The 18,523-nt window shown below is 35.9% G+C and overlaps 2 protein-coding genes across 5 annotated transcripts in view; one reads left to right on the forward strand and one right to left on the reverse strand.

Moving 5' to 3' along the window:
• The window catches only part of RIDA (reactive intermediate imine deaminase A homolog), a 959,578-nt gene that overhangs the window by 618,979 nt on the left and 322,076 nt on the right, over window positions 1-18,523 (reverse strand). The window lies entirely within an intron of this gene.
• VPS13B (vacuolar protein sorting 13 homolog B) overlaps window positions 1-18,523 on the forward strand; it is a 442,966-nt gene that overhangs the window by 209,907 nt on the left and 214,536 nt on the right. For all 4 annotated transcript variants that reach the window (XM_051610148.1, XM_051610150.1, XM_051610151.1 and 1 more), the window contains 2 exons: window positions 5,872-5,999; window positions 13,564-13,798. In XM_051610148.1, the coding sequence (XP_051466108.1) occupies window positions 5,872-5,999; window positions 13,564-13,798 (363 nt within the window). The remainder of the gene's footprint in view (window positions 1-5,871; window positions 6,000-13,563; window positions 13,799-18,523) is intronic.

The raw sequence follows: 18,523 nt of genomic DNA on the forward strand, positions 1-18,523 counted from the left end.
TTAAAAGACTAAGGAGCTTTCAATGTATTTTTAAAGAGGCAGAAAATGAGGCAGAACTCCTCCTGCATTTACAAGAAGAGTTCTTACAAATCCAAAGGCCAAAATTCTTACTTTAGAGTATAAAATTTAATTGGAATTATAAGCAATACTAAGATAAATCCAGGCATGAACTTTAAATATGAGTGCACATACAACACATTATGTAATTACTCATGTAGTAGCTCAGTTTTGCCTGTGAAAGGCTGTTATTTATTTGTATGAAAGTGTTAGTAGTTTTTTAATTTTTGTTCCCAAAACTAAATAGTTGGGGTTTGTTTACCAGAAATAGTACAGCAATCATTAAGAATCTGGTGGGAGAAAATGCTGACCATAACCATTCCATAGCCAATCCACACTTTCACACAGAAAGATCTTTTTTTGCGTGCACAACAATATTAATGTCACATTTGTCTTTGTTTACTGACATATGTTGACTTTAGAAAAAAGCATGTTGGGTAAAATGTCAAAAAAATGTCTGTATTTTAACACTTACTCTGCTGCAATCTCCTTGAATGAGCATTCTAATTTAGTCATTACAATTCTGCTTCCATTTCCCTTGGTATAAAGGGCTGGCTCTGGCTAATTGTCAAGGAATGTGTGGCTTAATTATCATCATGATTGTTAAATGTAATGTATTATCTGCACAGTTAGTATAGTGCAAAAATGCTCAAAGCTTAGTGAAGAAATTATTTGCGCAAAGACCACTCAGTATGTGGGCAAATGCATGGCATATTTTTATAAGCTTTAAAGGTCTTTCTGCTGTTAGTTAAGTACTGCTTTTATTCTCAAGAGTTCTGATGAGGAGCGCAAACTTTTTAAAATACAGATCATCTCGGTCTATTAGAAGAAAAAATACTCTCACTTACATGATTAATTCAAATACCAGTCATCCAGGAATGGGGTTATAGGTAAAAACTTCACTTATGATATAACAAAAAAAAAAAATTGCTGAAACACTTCTGATGGATACTGAAGGTTCAGAAAGTATTGGTAAATACAGCTTTGGGCCTCTCCTAAAGGCTTTTTGTGACCCTACTGCTTAGATTAATATTTTAATTTTAAATTGAATTCTGAGAAAAAATACTACATTAATAATAGAATCATAACATTGTTTGAGTTGGAAGGGACCTTAAAGATAATTTAGTTCTAACCTTCCTGCCACGGCCCAGGGCACCTTCCACCAGACCAGATTGCTCAAAGCCCCATCCAACCTGGCCTTAAACACTTCTGTGGAGGGGGCAGGCACAGCTTCTCTGGGCAACCTGAGCCAGTGTCTCACCACAGTCACATGAAAGAATTTCTTCCTAGTATCTAAACTATAATCCTCCCTTTTTCAGTTTGAAACCATTCTCCCTCATCCTGTCACTCCATACCCTTGTAAAAAAGCCCCTTCCTGGCTTTCCTGTAGCCCCTTTGGATACTGGAGGGCTGCTTTACGGTCTCCCTGGAACTTTCTCTTCTCCAGGCTGAACAGCATCAACTTTCTCAGCTTGTCTTCATAGGAGAGGTGCTCCAGCCATCTGATCATCTTTGTGGCCCCCCTTTGGACTCTGCCCAACAGGTCCATGTCCTTATGTTGGGGATCCCAGAACTCGACACATTACTCCAGGTTGAGTCTCACAAGAGCACAATAGAGGATTTTTTTGTTTTGTTTTACATACGAAGAAACCAGTTAATCTTCCACAAAGAAAATCTGTTGGCCATTTAGATGATTTTTTTTTTACGGAGTTGTTTGAAGTTTGAATTTTCTCCTCCACTGCTTTTTAATCTCATTTCTAATCCCTTAGACCACTTGATCAGTTCCTCTTAATGGCTTGAATTTATTGCAAACACCTTGGTATTTTTATTTCTGATAAAAAGGCATATCTAATGCATGAAAATGTGAATAGATACTAAGAAATCCCACTGGATTTTTAGCAGAGGAAGAATCTTTCCCAAAAGAGCCATGTAATAACATACACTTTCCGTTGATTTCTTTCTTCTGCTAAATATTGTTCAAGCGTTTTGCTGTCATGGCCTCTTAGTTATTATTATTAGTTTGCAATAGGATTTTTCTCACCTGAACTCAGTTCTGATGTGTCAGAAACTGTATGACAGGTGATGTGTGAAGGAAAGGGTGCCCAGTTTGTTGAGGTCATATGACAGATGCTTTTTGAGTAAGGTCATACAATGAGATGGTGGAGACTTACTCTACTGCAGGCTGCTACATTGGTGTCTGTCTGTGAACCTCTTATCCAGTAGTAGCTCTCTAAGCTTTTACGCATCACTGAAAGTAAGAGTTTGCCTCCAGCAGCATAACCTTTTCTAACCAGAAGGGAGCTGCTGCCCTCTTAATGCATGAGATAAAAGTCATCATGTGCCAAAGGGTTGAGACGTGACAGATCTGTACCACATACAAATTAAAAATAAGGTTGTGTTTTACCTTTCTTTAGTTCAGTTGCTAGTTGTAAGGAGAGAAGAACTGAAAGCGTGATGCTAGCAGTGACTACAAATCATCAGTAGTTCTCAACTCAGTAGTGGAAAATCTCTGGTCTTTGGTCTTTTCTGCTTTTATTTGAGGAAATGTCCATTTGCCCCCAGACCTTTGCACTCAGATGTTTTCTTTTCCCTTTCATGTTTCTTAGCTCACTGAATGTTAACAGTGCAGAATAGCACTGTTTTCCCCAAAGGTCTCTTTTATTTTTAAAACTTGTGTAGTTTATAGATCAGACTTTTAAAATGAACAGTTCCCAGTAAGCTAAAAGACACTAAGGAGGCATCTAGGATTTATACCTACAAGTCTTTCTTAGTGGCTTCTCCTACAAAGAGAGTACACTTATGATTAATTTTGCAGGATTGCTGCTTGGTACTCCAACTATACTTTAACCACCAATTGTGAAATTAATCATGATAACTGCTGCTTCTGGTAGCTCAATCCTGGTTGATGTCTGTTCATTACCAGTGTGTGCTTTGAAATTGACAGTGAGTATGGCAGCCTCTGAATGATGGATAGTTGATTGAAATAGTTATGGTATTTATTTTTCCAGAAATACCACGTACACAATATGAGACTAGAAGATGAGAGTAGTGGTCTTCTTAAAAATTCAACTTGTACAACCTGAAGCTACCCCACCTTCTTTTTTTTTTTTCACCTCATCAGTTTGTGTTTCATGCAAATCATGTTTTCTAGCTAGGTATTGCTGACTGGCTCATGGCTTCATCACAAGGCAAATTACAGTGCCAGGAAATGTTTCTTGGTTTTCAGTCCAGTAGTAGCTGAGTAGGATAATTATTTTAGCAGATTAGCCTTCATACCAAAACAGATGGAACTGATCCAGTGTGCATGTCTACTATAAAGGGCTAACCAAACACACACAATAGCCACATGAGACGACTACAGTCTCTTAGCATCTATCATCTACTGATGGACTTGCCTGGTGAGTAATTAAGACATTATTCTGTCCCATCATACAAAACTCTGGGACTTACCAGTACAGGAAAAAGAGGCAACAGAGGATTTATTTCATTTCAGGAGTTACTTCTGTGTTTGTTTCTTCTTTCTCTTCTGAAACACCTCTTCTTATTTCTCCATTTTTCCATGACGTCTGGTAGAATGGTTCCTTATCTGTTTGTTGGATTTTGAAGCTTTCTTTTTTTGGTTGAGTATGGGCTATTACAGTGAAGTTGTTGTCTATCATGGATATTCCTGGAATTTGAATCAGCTTTACAGTTTTGAATTGCACATATATGGTGAGGAACAAGTGGTGCTTCAGCCAGCTGATTTTATTTTTAATTCACTGATGGTGGTTTCTGGTGTTCCTAGTTGAGAGAATTAGCAGTGTGTGTTTCCCAGCAAACAAATCATGCAAGACTGGAACAAACCTAGAGCCCAGTCATGAGGAATGCACTTGTTCGGTGATGCAGGATTCTAATTATCCCTGCTGATTGTGCTGTAGAATACAATTTACATTGTATTTATCTGTTCATTCTTATCAGAAGCATTCCTGCCTGAGAAATTTACAGAGTCTCACCGTGATTTTGCATACCATTCTTGCCCTTACCCACACCTACATTCTGCAGTTCTGTACTCCAGTAACTTTTATATTTTAATATTTCTTGATACTGTAGGTGTTCCTAATTCTTACCTTGTAATATGCATAGTGTAGGGCCTGACTACACAAAGAAGAGATACTGAGATAGGGTAAGAAGTTAAAACAGAGCAGCTATTACTCACTAAATGTCTTTGTTTTAACTTAATCCATTCATAATGTGAATGGAATAGTCACTGCATGGCATAGAAGTGTCTACATGAGAAAATACTATTATTTAGTTACTCCACTTTGCTTCTCATATGAAAAATTTACTTGTTTGTCTCTCCAGCATAGCTGACAAGAATCCTGGAATGTCACTCTTTCTACATCCTCATGATCCAGTTTTCATTCTTTATCATTCTAATAGATCCATAATTGGAACCAGGAATATCAGAGAAGACTAATTATACTGCACCAATATACATTCTTTTTTGTTCTTTTGACCACCTCTCTTTTTGCATCTTTTGATTCCCCATCGGTTTGAAAATTTAATGTTTCTCTTTCTTTTCAGAGCATCAAAAATACTAGTTGTTGAAGGATTTTGTGTAGAATGTTAATCAGCTCTGGTATTTTCTAGCTTTGATAGGAAAATGTCAAAAATGAGTTCCTCAAGAGGCACTAACATTGAACACTCTAGGCGGAAATTCACTTCTCAGATGTTCCATTTTTAATTCCGTACATGTTTCCCTGCATGGTCAAAACTGACAGAAGACCCAGTGATGCTTATCAAGGGGCGTATACTTTTGCTTACCTGAACTCAGTTGATAGCATAAATTTTTAAATAATTTTTCTGTGGTTTATATGTCACTGATTTATCCTAGCTGTATAACATAAATTGTCATACCTGTGCTTTTTTCAATTTAGTTTGGAGTTATGAAGAATTAATTATTTATTCCTGCAGTTTTGTCATCTTTACAACATGTAGCCCAAAACTGGAAATGCTACAGAAGCTTAGAATAATTTGGTGGGTATCCCAAAAGATAAGGAGGAGGATATCCTGTAAGAGATGACAGCAGGAACTCTGTACCACTCTTACAGTCTTTAATGAATTTGCAGTTATTATGTGATCTCCTCACTAGTCCTCTTCTGAAGTCCAGCTATGCTTATATTCGATTAAATTCTTCTGATATCTAGAATATTTTCATATTCATGTTATTAAATAACTAACAATTTAAGGAAAATTCTCTTTTTACTGGATAACATTGAATTTTGCTGAAATATTTCACAATAAGTACCTTTAAGCTTGACAAAGTAAGATAATTGTTTCATTTTTATGCCTGTTTTTTCTGAAACATACTGAAGGTTTTGTTAAATGAGTTTTTAAAAGACAACAAATCAAAGGTTGTGATTTAACATGAGCTGTCTTTCATTTCTTCCAACGAGTTTAGAAAACTATAACCTTTTTTAGATTACACTAGCAGCAATGTATGAGAGAACCTCTTGGATTGGTATTCCATCACAAAATAGTTTACCACACTTAGAAAACTGACTTAATTTCCTTAGATCAAGCATTCTTTGTAATATTTTGTTAGCAGCTTACATTAAAAAGGTTTAAGCATTTCATTTATTTGCATTTCTCACCAAGCTTAACTGATACAGTTGCATTGCCAAGTTCAAAACTAATAATAGACACGCTATGATTGTATACATGGTGAGAAAAAATCTCTTTTAGAATTTCAAGTAATATTTTTCTCTGCTATGAGTTAGTTATATTACTTAGTTACATATTCTGTGTGCAACTGAGTTTTGTTGTTTGCATTAGAATCTCGTCCTTTGTCACTTCCTGTGAAAACCATGCTGAACTCATCTGAAAGCTGCAGAAGCCCTGAAGAAAGAATGAAGGAATTTATTGGAATAGTGTGGAATGCAGTTAAGCGCCTTACACTTCAGGTAAGATGAAAAGGAAGTGAAAAAAAACCTATGTCCTTCCAAACTTTATGATACTTTTTATGCATCCTAGTGTTTTTTATTAGGGAGTTTTTAAAGGAGCTCCCAAGTTTTATTGTCTTATTTCAGTAGTTTTAAAGTCTTAGAGAAGGAAAAATAAAATAAATATTTTTGGTTAATTAAGCAAAGCATGCTTTTGTTTTAGAATATTAGTTTCAAAAGGGTAAGTTCCTTAAAAAGAATCATATTGAGAAAAATGCTTGTCACACTTTTCTGTATTAAAAACATAGCTGTGCACCTTTTTATCTAAAGTTAGGTTTGCAGAATACCTTCCTTTCTAAAAATTTTTGAGGAAATTATGTATGATAAACACTTTCCTGGGTTGTTTGATACGGTATGATGTTACACAGTGAGGGCTCAGCTGCTCACTTGTCTACCTGTTTATAAAGGATAAGTAAATGACCACTAGGATTAAACCAATTCATCCTAGGCTGCTCTAGATTGTGATTACTGATCAGTAAAAGCAGAGTTTTCATGAGGCAGTATATATGCATGCTACGCAGAGAGAAGGACATGTTAGAAGTCGAGTGTCGAGACTGCATGATCAAATTCTAGATGCCTCAGAAATGCCAGAATTAGGACTCTGTTCTTGCAAGTATATATCAAGTGCCTGCTTAGAAGTTACCTAATTTAAAACTAATGTAATCTGTGCCTTTTGAACAGCGCATTTTATGAGATTGGTATTTAATGGTACACTAGCATATAGCATAAAACTGGTTTTACATTAAACTAAAATTTAAAAAATACAAAATGCCCACTATTTCTGACAAAAAATAATAATTGAATGCCTGTTCCTTCTTCCTGCCAAGAAGTATACTTATGTACAGGCTTATCCCACAACTTTACTCTTGTTTCATGCAGAAAGTACTTTGCATTCTAAGTACTAGAAAGTTAAAAGTTGAAGATTTGCCTGAGCAAGAACTTCAGACTTTTGACTTGATTGCAGAACATACTGAAGTTGAGGAGATGCTTTCTAGTAACTCTCTTTAGTTTTCAGCCAGCTCTTTCATCACTGTGTCATTAGTATTTTGTTTGTTTTCCTTTCTTTCTTAATTTTTCACCACTGGAGATTAAAACAGCTAGATAAGGGGAGTCAAGAGAGATAATTTGTAAGCTGTTTGAAGGATGGAGTGTATTTTTGTTATGTGTCTGGATGGAACCTAGCACAATGAGACTCCCCATATAGAAGAGGCTTACAATTTGAGTCATAATAAAAATAATAATGTAATAATGGAGGTGAGCTGGATCCTTTACAAATGGGGAAAACTGAACCAGAACTAAATATTGTGCTTATATATTTTTCAAGATACACTTTGTTATGTGAGCAACCAGCAAGGTGAATTTGTTTCCAAGAAATTAAGGTATCAGTTAAGGTACTGACCAGCTAAAAATTTTTTGCCTGTTTGCCTGTTACGAAATGCTTTGGCTTGGAAAGGACCTTAAAGATCATCTAGTTCCAACCCCCCTGCATGGGCAGGGACACCTCCCAGTAGATCAGTTTGCTCAAAACCCCGTCCAACCTGGCCTGTACAAGGACGTTACATGTTACCAGTGAAAAGCTCCTACAAACTCGAAGGTAATACCACAGGAAAAGTAGAACATTATACTTCCAAACAAATACGCAGTAGTCCTTAGTGGAATATGAAGGATTTATAGATACGCTTGCTCTTCTTTATATTATTGCTCATAGTCTCTATGTCTATTTTATTTAAATATATTTTTCAAGACACAGATGTGCTAATATAACTTTTTTCCTTCAATACCACCCTAAATGGGAGAGATGAAATTTGTGCAAGGCAACATATAGAGGGTAAGATGAGAGTTATGACTCTATTTTTCAAGTACAGTATGGTATATTTATTTTATTAAACATAATACACATTGTATCAAACACAGAAGTATATTTAAATGTTAAATTAATACAGATTTTCAATATTTTATTACCATTTATTTGGCATGAAAAGGCAAATTTCTAGGATATTTTGTCTTGTTAAATGCTGGAGCACTTAGGCTACAGGGTTTTTTTCTAAAGCTATTTTCATGTTGCTGGATCTTTTATTAACATGAACAGAAAAGTCTGTAGTTGTCATCAGATAAAACAGAACTTCATAACTTAAAATCATCAAAGCATCATTCTTTCAGTGGAAGTTTGAGTAAGTAAATGTGTTTGGAACCAAAGTAACTGGAAAGTTTATTTTGGATCCAAAGCTGGTACATGCTTAGCCCTTGCTCATGATAGAATATTGCATGAAGATTTTGTGTACTGGTTTTGTGGTGAGCTATTAGCATTAAGTGAAAAGACTTCCATACTTAACTATAAAAAGTTGGGTTTATTATTTAGTTGTAGGATTTTATATGTAGCCTTGAAGTCTTTTTGGCAGTTGCTTTGTGTAGGGGGCTAATACTCACTTTTCATGTGTCTTTCATACTTAGAGTCACTAAAATTGTGGAGCAATATAGACACAATTATTTTTAATTGGTTGTTAATGCTGAATTCCATTGAGAACAATGAAGGATCTGTATGAAAAGCAAATTAATTAATGAGTAATGTTGCAATGAATGCCAATTAAATAAGAGTGTAATTATTGCATATGAAACTTAGCCAGGTCTTCCACATGCCTTTAAATATCCCTGAAATTATTAGAAAAAATCAGTCTGTTTCCTGAAATTATTGCAAATAATATTTTCTTTAAAACATGTAACTTGTACTAAGTCTTAGTCAAAGTGAAACATTGATTGAAGGAACAGAAACTTAAGAATGAGATTGACTAGAGTTCCTGTTCATTGAACAGTGGTCTTTATTCGTGGGTCAGGACGAGATGCTCTGACTTGTAGCTGAGCAGTTAAACCTATCAGCACTTACTGAGCAGTTATGAGATAGGATAATTTCTTAAGTTGGTTGCTTACCACAAACTGACCAAAAAATGGAATTTTCTATAACTCAATAAAAACATTTAAGAATCCAATTTTCTTAGCACTATATGGTATTCTTATATTTTTCTAAGACTTTGTTTCTAAAGTGGTCAAAGAAAATACAGCTGATCCTTATTGTGCTCATTTGTATGTACAGGTAGCCTGCTCTCTTAGCCTCTTACTCACATGCCCCTCTTTCTATTTATATAATATTTGCTTTTTAGTTTAACTTCAAAACATCATTTTCAGGCCTGCTTTTTCTAATTGTAACTGTGCGTGTCTCGCTCAACTGCAAATGGTCTAATTGGGTAGAGCTGATTTAGATATCAGAGGCTGACGTATGTTCTTATAATAATGATGGCATCAGAACCCCTACGTGAGATCTGTAACCGTGGTTCTTTGCAGTTTTGAGAGTCACTGAAAGTTTATATTCTGTACCTAAAACTCCCAGAAAAACACGTTAGCTTTTCAGCTGAGAGCACATGATGGATGATGATTAATGTGGACAGAGGCACTGCCCTTCATGCAAGTGTCACCTTGTGGGTCATCTTCAATGTCTCTAATTGGTTTATGTAGCTATCAAATGAGGGTTAGGGAAGGGAATCTCCTGATGGTATCACTACAGTTAAAGGCTGTAAAGACTCTTGAACAACCTGTCCCTCTTTGTTGCACCTCTGCAGGGCAACTACGGCGTGTCACTTTTTTCATTTCACTCTCACCCACCGTTCCCAGTTAGGAAGACTGAATTCTTCTGCAGTATATACTTCACTGTTCCTTCTATCAAGCAACATTCTCTTTTTATAAAATGTGAATTAAAAATACTCCATTTATTCCATTAACTTACGTATTAGTAAAAGTTCAGAGCAATTTGCTTTGCATAATTTTAAAAGTACAAGCAAAAATACTTCTTACTTCACTGGTTTATCATTGTTGCGAGTTGCTTAGAATGTATAGGCCTTGACATAATAGAAATTAAAATAAGGGGTGATTCTGTTTCAAGAATTTGTAATAATTCCTTCTCTTTAACACATGAATGTGTTCAGCATTGGCAAAAGAACACGTTGCTACCAAAACTGAAATAAGATCCTTGAAACAGAAAGGATGTTGCCATGGAAAAATGAAGTAACACTCAGTGCAGCTGCGAAGCATTAATGAATAGGATATTTTTTTAAAAGATCATTTGTGTTTGGTGTGGCTTGGAGGGTCCCAGCCAGATGGTTTCCATGAACAGGATCTGACCCCCAGCTTGAGGACTTCTTACTGGCAGATTACTTCATTTTCTTTCCCTTGGATTGTCAGATCCTTACATTAATGCAAGATTTACTGCTGCAGATTTATATTCAGTTACATAAATCAGTCACATTTTACATTAAATTCTCAATTTTATACACACAGTTTAACAGTTATTTAAATAGTGTAAAAAGATTTATATGATAGCTTTAATATATGTTATAGATGTAGTTTAATTTTGAGAATTTGGAATACATATCTTTTGAAGCACTTTCTGATTGGTGAAGCAATCTGTAGTGCACATTCTCACTTCTGTCTAACATAATTCCATGTTTAGGTATGCTCTTCCATTCCTTCACTGGAACATTTTTTAGACAGAACTCCAGATTCTGTGAGATAAATGTACACAAATTCCATTGAAGTTGATAGCTAAGTGTAAGCAGAACCTGCCTGTGAGAAGTTCTACAGGTGCAATGAAATTGTGCACTTATTGGGCCCTTGTGCATCCAATTTGGTAATTTCTTATGTAATTATAATAATAGCAGGATTTGCCTTAAAATGGGGAATTTTGCCCTATGTCCATTGTATTGGCCTTTGAAATCCTGCAATACTGTTTTGCAAAAATCAATTATCCATTTAAAACTTAAAAATGAAACTCAAGTAAGCAAACCATATCTGTAATCAAATCTGTAATATTACATATCGAGGGCTTGATGCTATCATGTAAATCCTACCAAAAGTCATGGTCCAATGCCAGTTGTTTGGAAAGGAATAGCAAAGTAGCTGCCTGTGTAAACAGCAGTTTCCCTCAGGCATTTGAAGGAGTGAAACTGTTGTGATTCCACTTGTATATTCTTGATGTGACACATTAAAAGAGAAGAAAAATGATCTGAAGAACCTATCTTCAGTACAAAGCTGAACTAAACTGTAAATGAAGTGTAAAAACTCTGCTGAGTATTGAGATCTCTTCTCAAGAGTACTCTGTAGATCCTCCTGCTGATAATGTGATGAAGTGTAGTATCTCTCTACGTTGGTGGAATTTTTGGATTATTACCACATGGTTTGTATATCCAGGCAGCATTTGATGTTAATCATCATGGATATATATATATATAAAAAAATAATGAATGATTTGTTATAAACTGTTTATTCAGCAAATGCACTGATAAAACAAAAGTTATGCTGATAATAAGTTCTTTTGTCATCTATTTATCATTATCCCACAATGGCTTGACCTGCAACCTATTACTAATAGACCAGAAAACTATCTAATGTGTCATTGTAAAAATCTTTCCAAATTGACACAATGACTAATTTACCAGTTGAAAAAAAATATCCAAATCTATTACATCTGTAACAATACACCGTTGCTTTTCATCCAGTATAAATAAAGTACACTCTGCAACCTTGGATCAATAAACTACTTATCAAAGATATAATCAACTTCATTTTACAACTCAAACAGTTCTAAAACTAGAAACAAACACAGACTTCATGTAACAATGTATTTATTTTTGCAAAATTCTACTTTTATTTTTCTGCAGTGAATTCTTGTCGGTGTGTCTAAGCAAAAGGGCACAAAAATGCTAAAATAAAGATGAATATCTAAGTTGTTCTCACTATACTGGCAAAGTACTTATGGCGCTGGGCAATTCCAGCTCTGTTGCAAATCACTATTACGGTCTTGAGGAACTATTAGCCTTCAGAGGAGAGTATGCCATACAAACTGTGGTTATCAGTTTTAAGCTATGACACCTTTAAAGATGTCAAATTGAAAGACTCTGTTACACAAGGTTTAAGCACAAATGTTTTTTTATCACAGCTACAATTAGCATCTTGTGTCCAACATTTTGTGTAGTGTACTTTTCCAAATAATGTGAAGAAATTAACTGCATAATAGCATGTGCTCACTTAACCAAATGTTCAGCTCTGCCAACCCTTCAGGCTATTCAATATCCAGGTGCAGAAATTTGCTTGTAAGAGCCAAGTAAGACCAACAGTCTGCAGCTTATGCCACCCCTGCGTTTGTCATGATGAGTTCGGTTCTTGGTTTAGCCTCACTGAGCCTTGCTAGAAGCTCATAAGGAGATGGCAGAATGGTCAGAAATGTTTCAGGATAACACTATTGCTTCAAAATAAAGCACAAAAAAGTGCTAATTCTTAGGAAACCTTATACACTAGTTCTGATTTGCAATGAAAAGAGGACAAAAGCTGTATAAACTTTGTGAACTGTACTGCAGTGCTGTGCCTGGTTCTGGAGCCCCCAACATAGGAAGGACATGGACCTGTTGGAGTGAGTCCAGAGGAGGGCCACAGAAATGATCAGAGGGCTGGGACGCTGCTTCTATCAGGACAGGCTGAAAGAATTGGGGTTGTTCAGCCTGCAGAAGAAAAGGCTTTGGAGAAACCTCATAGTGGCCTTCCAGTACCTGAAGGGGGCCTATAGCAAAGCTGGGAAGGGAGTTTTGTAGTGCGAAGACAAGGGGTAATGGTTTTAAGCTGGTAGAGGGTAGATTTAGATTAGATATAAGGAAGAAATTATTTCCTGTGAGGTTAGTGAGACACTGGAACAGGTTGCCTAAGGAAGTTGTGGATATCTCCTCCCTTGAAGAGTTGAAGGCCAGGTTGTATGGGGCTTGGAGCAACCTGGTCTAGAGGGAGGTGTCCCTGCCTATGCAGGGGATTGGAACTAGGTGATCTTTGGGGTCCTTTCCAGCCCAAGTGGTACAATTATTCTATTACTTTATCTTTCACTTTGTGTATATATTCATCTATCCTTTTGTTTTAAAGTCGTTTAATCACTAAAGTTTGTTTTTTCTAGTTTTTCTGGTGATTAACCTTTTTGTACACGCTCATTACTGCTGACTGCAAAGTAAACCTGGAACTTTCCTGGAAATAGTTCTTTATAGAAGTCTTCATAGAAAAGTAACAGCATATAAAATGTTGGTTCGTCCTAGAGACTTAGCTATTGCTAGCAAAAACTAATGAACTGCAAAAAGAGTTGGGCTTTCTCAGCTTTATTGGGAGAACATTTTCTGACTCAATTACTCTTCTTGTAAAAAGCTGTTTAAATGTTGATAGATGTATGTTTGTTTTATATGGAAACACCTTTCTGATAAATTTTACAGACCAAAATCACACTTCTTCCCTCCCCTCCCATAACCAGAATTTACAAGAATCTATTATTTTCCACCATTTTGTGCCATCTTTCCTTTTATTTCAACTCTAAGCTATTACTATTTTCAATAAACTGTGTTGGATGAGTAACTTGTGATTTTGTTCCAAGATGAATACTCCACCTCAGGGGTTGGGGAAATGGTCATCTGTTTCTGAGAAACCTTTCTTGGCTTTTTTTTTTTTCCAGCTTGAAGTGCAATCTTGTTGTGTATTCCTTCCGAATGATAGCCTGCCTTCCCCAAGTACTATTGTATCAGGTGACATTCCTGGGACTGTGCGAAGCTGGTACCATGGACAGGCCAGTATGCCTGGCACACTAGTTGTCTGCTTGCCCCAGGTAAAGATTATGAGTGCTGGACACAAACATATGGAACCATTGCAGGAAATCCCATTTGTCGTGCTGAGGCCCATCCTGGAAGAAGGTAGTGTAATACACTTTAAAAATCTTACACTTCAGTTTCATTTTTTTTTCTGTTATGAAAATTCTTTCATTTTATTTTTAAATCTTCTGATGCTTTGCCGCTCTTTTACCAGTATGTTATGTATTATTGATGGCTAGAAATACTAATGACAAGGTTTGTTGCATGGAGATGAAAGCAAAAATTACCAGAGCTAGTTCTGCAGTATGTTTTGTTTGCTGAAGCAAAAAAATAAATAAATCAGAAGTGCAATTTTTTTATCTTCATGGGTTTTGTCATTCAAGTTACTGTGTAGCCACAGTCAGTTTGACAACAGGAGAGGGGGCAGTGAGTTGTGAATTCCAAGAGAGAATGTAGCCAGGTTAGGAAATACTTCTCTTACCACCTTTGCTGACAAAGCAAACTTCTCTTGCCACCTTTGCTGCTTGGATCTAATATTTAAACTGGACATTAGGAAAAGATTCTTCACTGAGAGCGTGTTTGGTCACTGGCACAGGCTCTGCAGGAAGTGGTCATGGCATCAACCCTGTCAGAGTTCAAGGAGATCTGGACAATGGTAGTCGTGATTTAGATTTAGGTAGTCCTATGAGGAGCACGGAGTTGGAATTGATGCTCCTTATGGGTCCCTCCCAACTTAGAGATATTCTATGATTCAATGTAAGACAAGAAAATAAATAAATATAGCAGAATATCGAAAGAAAAGAATGAGACTTTATTGGTCATCATGATAGGCAACAATTGTGTTCTGTTTTTTGTCTATAGAGATTATAGCAAGTTTTGTGGAGATTTGAAGAAAAAAATTGAGAAGGTTTATACAAGTGTGTATGGGGGGGTGCTCTTGTGCACCAGTTAAGGATGAGAAAAACTACAGTAGTTATTATTTGAAAAGCTAATATTGCATAGAATTTTGAGTTGTAGACCACTTCTAGGGAAGAATTAGCTTTTAACATTCCACAACTAAATTGAGAAATGAAAGGAGGGGATAAGCTGTAAAGGGTCTAGCAAGTGAAAACAAGCTGCTTATGTTCAATACGTTTTGTTTTTTTTTTTTAAATAGAGCCCTTAGAAATGATCAAAGTAAAGTCTAAATGGATTTGTAGCAGTATTCTGAAGGAATACTGATGTAAAAGTCTTGTTCTACAGATATTCCCATGAAAAATTGTGTATTGGAAAAAGGTGAGCCAAATATCCCTGACAGTCTTGAGGCTTGGGTTTATTTTAGTGATATGCACGAGATATGTAGCCTTATAACCAAGATGAGCTTTGAGGTCCCTTCCAACTCCAAACATATACAAACAAAACAGTTTAAAATTTCATAGAAATCTGAGTTGTTGTTCTTTAACCCCAGTGGAGAGCTCAGCCACTCACAGCCACTCGCTCGCTCCCCCTTAGCAGGATGGGGAAAGAATCAGGAGGGTGAAAGTGAGAAAACTCATGGACTGAGATGAAGACACTTTAATAGGTAAAGCAAAAGGTGCACATGCAAGCAAAGCAAATGAGGAATTCAGTCACTTCTTCCCATCAGCAGGGTGGTGTTCAGCCATTTCTGGGAAAGCAAGGCTCCATCACATGTAACGGTTACTTGGGAAGACAGATGCCCTAACTCTGAATGTCTTTCACCATCCTTCTTCCCCCAGCTTTTTTTGCTGTGTGCAGTGTCATATGGTACAGAATATCCCTTTGGTCAGTTGTGTGTCCCCTCCTAGCTTCTTGTGCACCCCCAGCCTACTTGCTGATGGGACACTGTGAAAAGCAGAAAAGACCTTAACACTGTACAGACACTGTTCAGTAGTAACCGAAACATTGCCCATGTTATTAGCAGTTTTCATTTCAAATCCAAAACATAGCATCACACCAGCTACTATGAAAAAATAGTCTGTACCCAAACCAGTACATTTTTGTACCATTCATTCGTTATTGTATTCTCGAACTATATTATTTTGAAGTTATATTATTGTTGCTGTTTTGTGTGTTCATTCTAAGATGAAAAGAGGGAGATGCAGCAAATGTTCCATTGCTTTTGTGACCACATTTTGTGGGAAAATTATGCTGGTTTCTGCATACTTATTGCTGAAATGTGAAGAATTATAAAGGATATGCTATGAAAAATTAAGTCAAAAGCACATTAAAGAGCTGCTACTGCCATCTGATACTGATTTGGTTTTGTAACAGTCTTTTCCCTCTTCTTTGTTCTGCCACTTATATTGGACCTTTCTCCTCTTTCCTGTATTTTAGCTTAACTCACAGCAACAAAAATAAAATTGTAGATTTTAGTACTGAAAGTCGTATTAGAGATGCTGCTAGCTGGAAAGAGAAAAAAAAGAAAAGAAAAGAAAAAAAAGATAGAGAAAAGTTGCTATGTTTTTCCTAGTAAAGTTCAGTAGGAATTTTCTCATTTGCTAATCATAGTGACAGCTAAAAGATAAATATATTTAACAAAAGTATTTTGTTTGTTTTAAACTGATTATGTAATTTAAACAATTTATGAAAGTAAGAAATCATTTGAATTTTGTCAAACCCAGATTTTAAGGAAAGATTCTAGTGAGAGAAAGAACCTCTCTGGTTGGGATAAAGCCTATGGTAAGGAATTTATTTGTGTGTGGCTTTGTGCTCTGGGAATAATGCCAAACAGAAGTTCTCACAATCTTGATATTTTTGGTTCTCAAATGAAGCTTTTGCCATCTTCCATGCCAAAACTCCGTCTTAAACAGACTATTAATTCTTTTTTTTCAAAGCTTTTAAGTCACCTTCTTAGTTTCTTTCCATGTAGATGTAAATACATTTTATGGACTTCTATTAAGAAAGTCTCTTAATTTGTGTTCTGTCTTTGAACAAGAATTCAGGGGCATACCACCATTTTTAAGACACATGTTACCCTCCCTCTGGAATTACATTTATCGAACCTTGCATTTCTCAGAAACTACTTTTTGAATAATTCCTTCTTTTACGGAGAAGATAAAAGTAAAAGGCTTGTTTACAAAGATGCGTTGTTACTTTTAAGAAAGCTGTGTGCTTCACTTGTGTGTGTATTTTTCTTGTTACATAAAAAACTAAAAGAGGAAAAGGAAGCATATTCATACTGTCATTTGGGAATATTGCAGCCTGCTTACAGAGACTTACTGGTCTCAGCTTGTTAACATACTGTAAAAATAGTTTATCCCACAATCAGGTCTTTTCATTTGTTTTTCAAGGTTCTGATAAATTTCTGAGGTAAATGTAGTTTGTAGAAATACTTAATATTTTAAGTACAATGCTTCAATTCAGAAAGGTAACAGAACTCTGTCACACAAAGTAACATAAACAGAAATTGAATTATCTGTGTAAAGAACAAGATATTCAATTGAACTTCTGTTGAATAACAAATACAACTGATTAAGATCATTAAAAGTATTTAATTACATAAAGTACCACCTTTATAGTTCAAATCAATCACATGATAGATCCATGAGGTAATATTCACTGTCAATATTAAAATAGAACAACAAAATAATAGAGCAGCCCAGGATGGACGGGACCCTGAGTGATCATCTGGTCCAAACTTTTGTGGCAAAAGGAGCCTAGATGAGATTATCCAGTGCCCTTTCCAGTTGCTCCTTGAAAACCTGCACATCTCTGGGGAGGTTGTTCCAGTGAACTATTGTTCTTAATGTAAAAAATTTCTTAGATGAAAACTCTCCCGATGCAACTTATATCTGTTGCCCTTTGACTTCCCCATTTGTGAGGGAGGGGGGAGGCACTCTGTCTTATTTGTAGCTGTCCTTAAAGTAAAATAGATACTAAGAAGAAATAAATATTTAGAAACTCAGTTTGGGCAGGACTGAAATACTTAGGGTGAGTTGTGACTTTTTGTGCATGCTTGTGTACATCCAGCTTCAAATAATTGACAATTAATCTGTACAGTCTCTAAGCCCTAACCTATAGTGATAGGATAAAATGTGGTAAATTTACAGTTGAACAACATACATTGTTATGATCAGGACTTCTGGATTACTAAGTGGTCTTCCAAAAATGTATAATGTTTTAATAGGAGAATAAATAGGAAAATAAAATGAAGACTTGAACCATAGAATGGTTTGGGTTGGAATGGACCTTGCAGATCATCTAGTTCCAACCTTCCTGTCATGGGCAGGGACACCTCCCAGTAGACCAGGTTGCTCAAAGCCCCATCCAGCCTGGCCTTGAACACTTCCATGGAGGGAGCAGGCATCCACAATGTCCCTGGGCAACCTGTTTAGGGAAGAGAACTAAAATTTGAGAGTAATAATGGCAATATTTTTGGCATCTGTGAAATCCTCCTATATTTAGAAGTTTACAGTTTTTATTATTTTAGTCTTTTCCAGGCTTCCACTCATACTTTTTAGCTATTTACTCTTTTTTTCAGCCTGTTCTCTCTGTTTCAATCCTTTTTTTTTTTTTTTCCTTTTCCTTTTTTAAATAATCCGTTGCTGGCACTGTAAAATGTTTCCCTTTGAGTTCATACTGATAACTTTATGAATTTATCTTTGCAAAAATGTTCAGCTAGGTCAGATACAGTAAGATGCAGATATTTAAGTAAGGCACAGTAAAATACATCTTAGAAAACAGTGTTCAAAGTATCTTAAAATTGTTGCTGATATTGGTAGAAATCATATTCACGTTCTCATATGGACAGCAGTATACTGACAACCATATAAATCACTGTATTCCAAACATTTAAATCTGAGGCATGACTTTTGTTTGTGAAATACG

Source organism: Apus apus, chromosome 2 (assembly GCF_020740795.1).
Source record: "Apus apus isolate bApuApu2 chromosome 2, bApuApu2.pri.cur, whole genome shotgun sequence".
Classification (NCBI taxonomy): Eukaryota; Metazoa; Chordata; class Aves; order Apodiformes; family Apodidae; genus Apus; species Apus apus.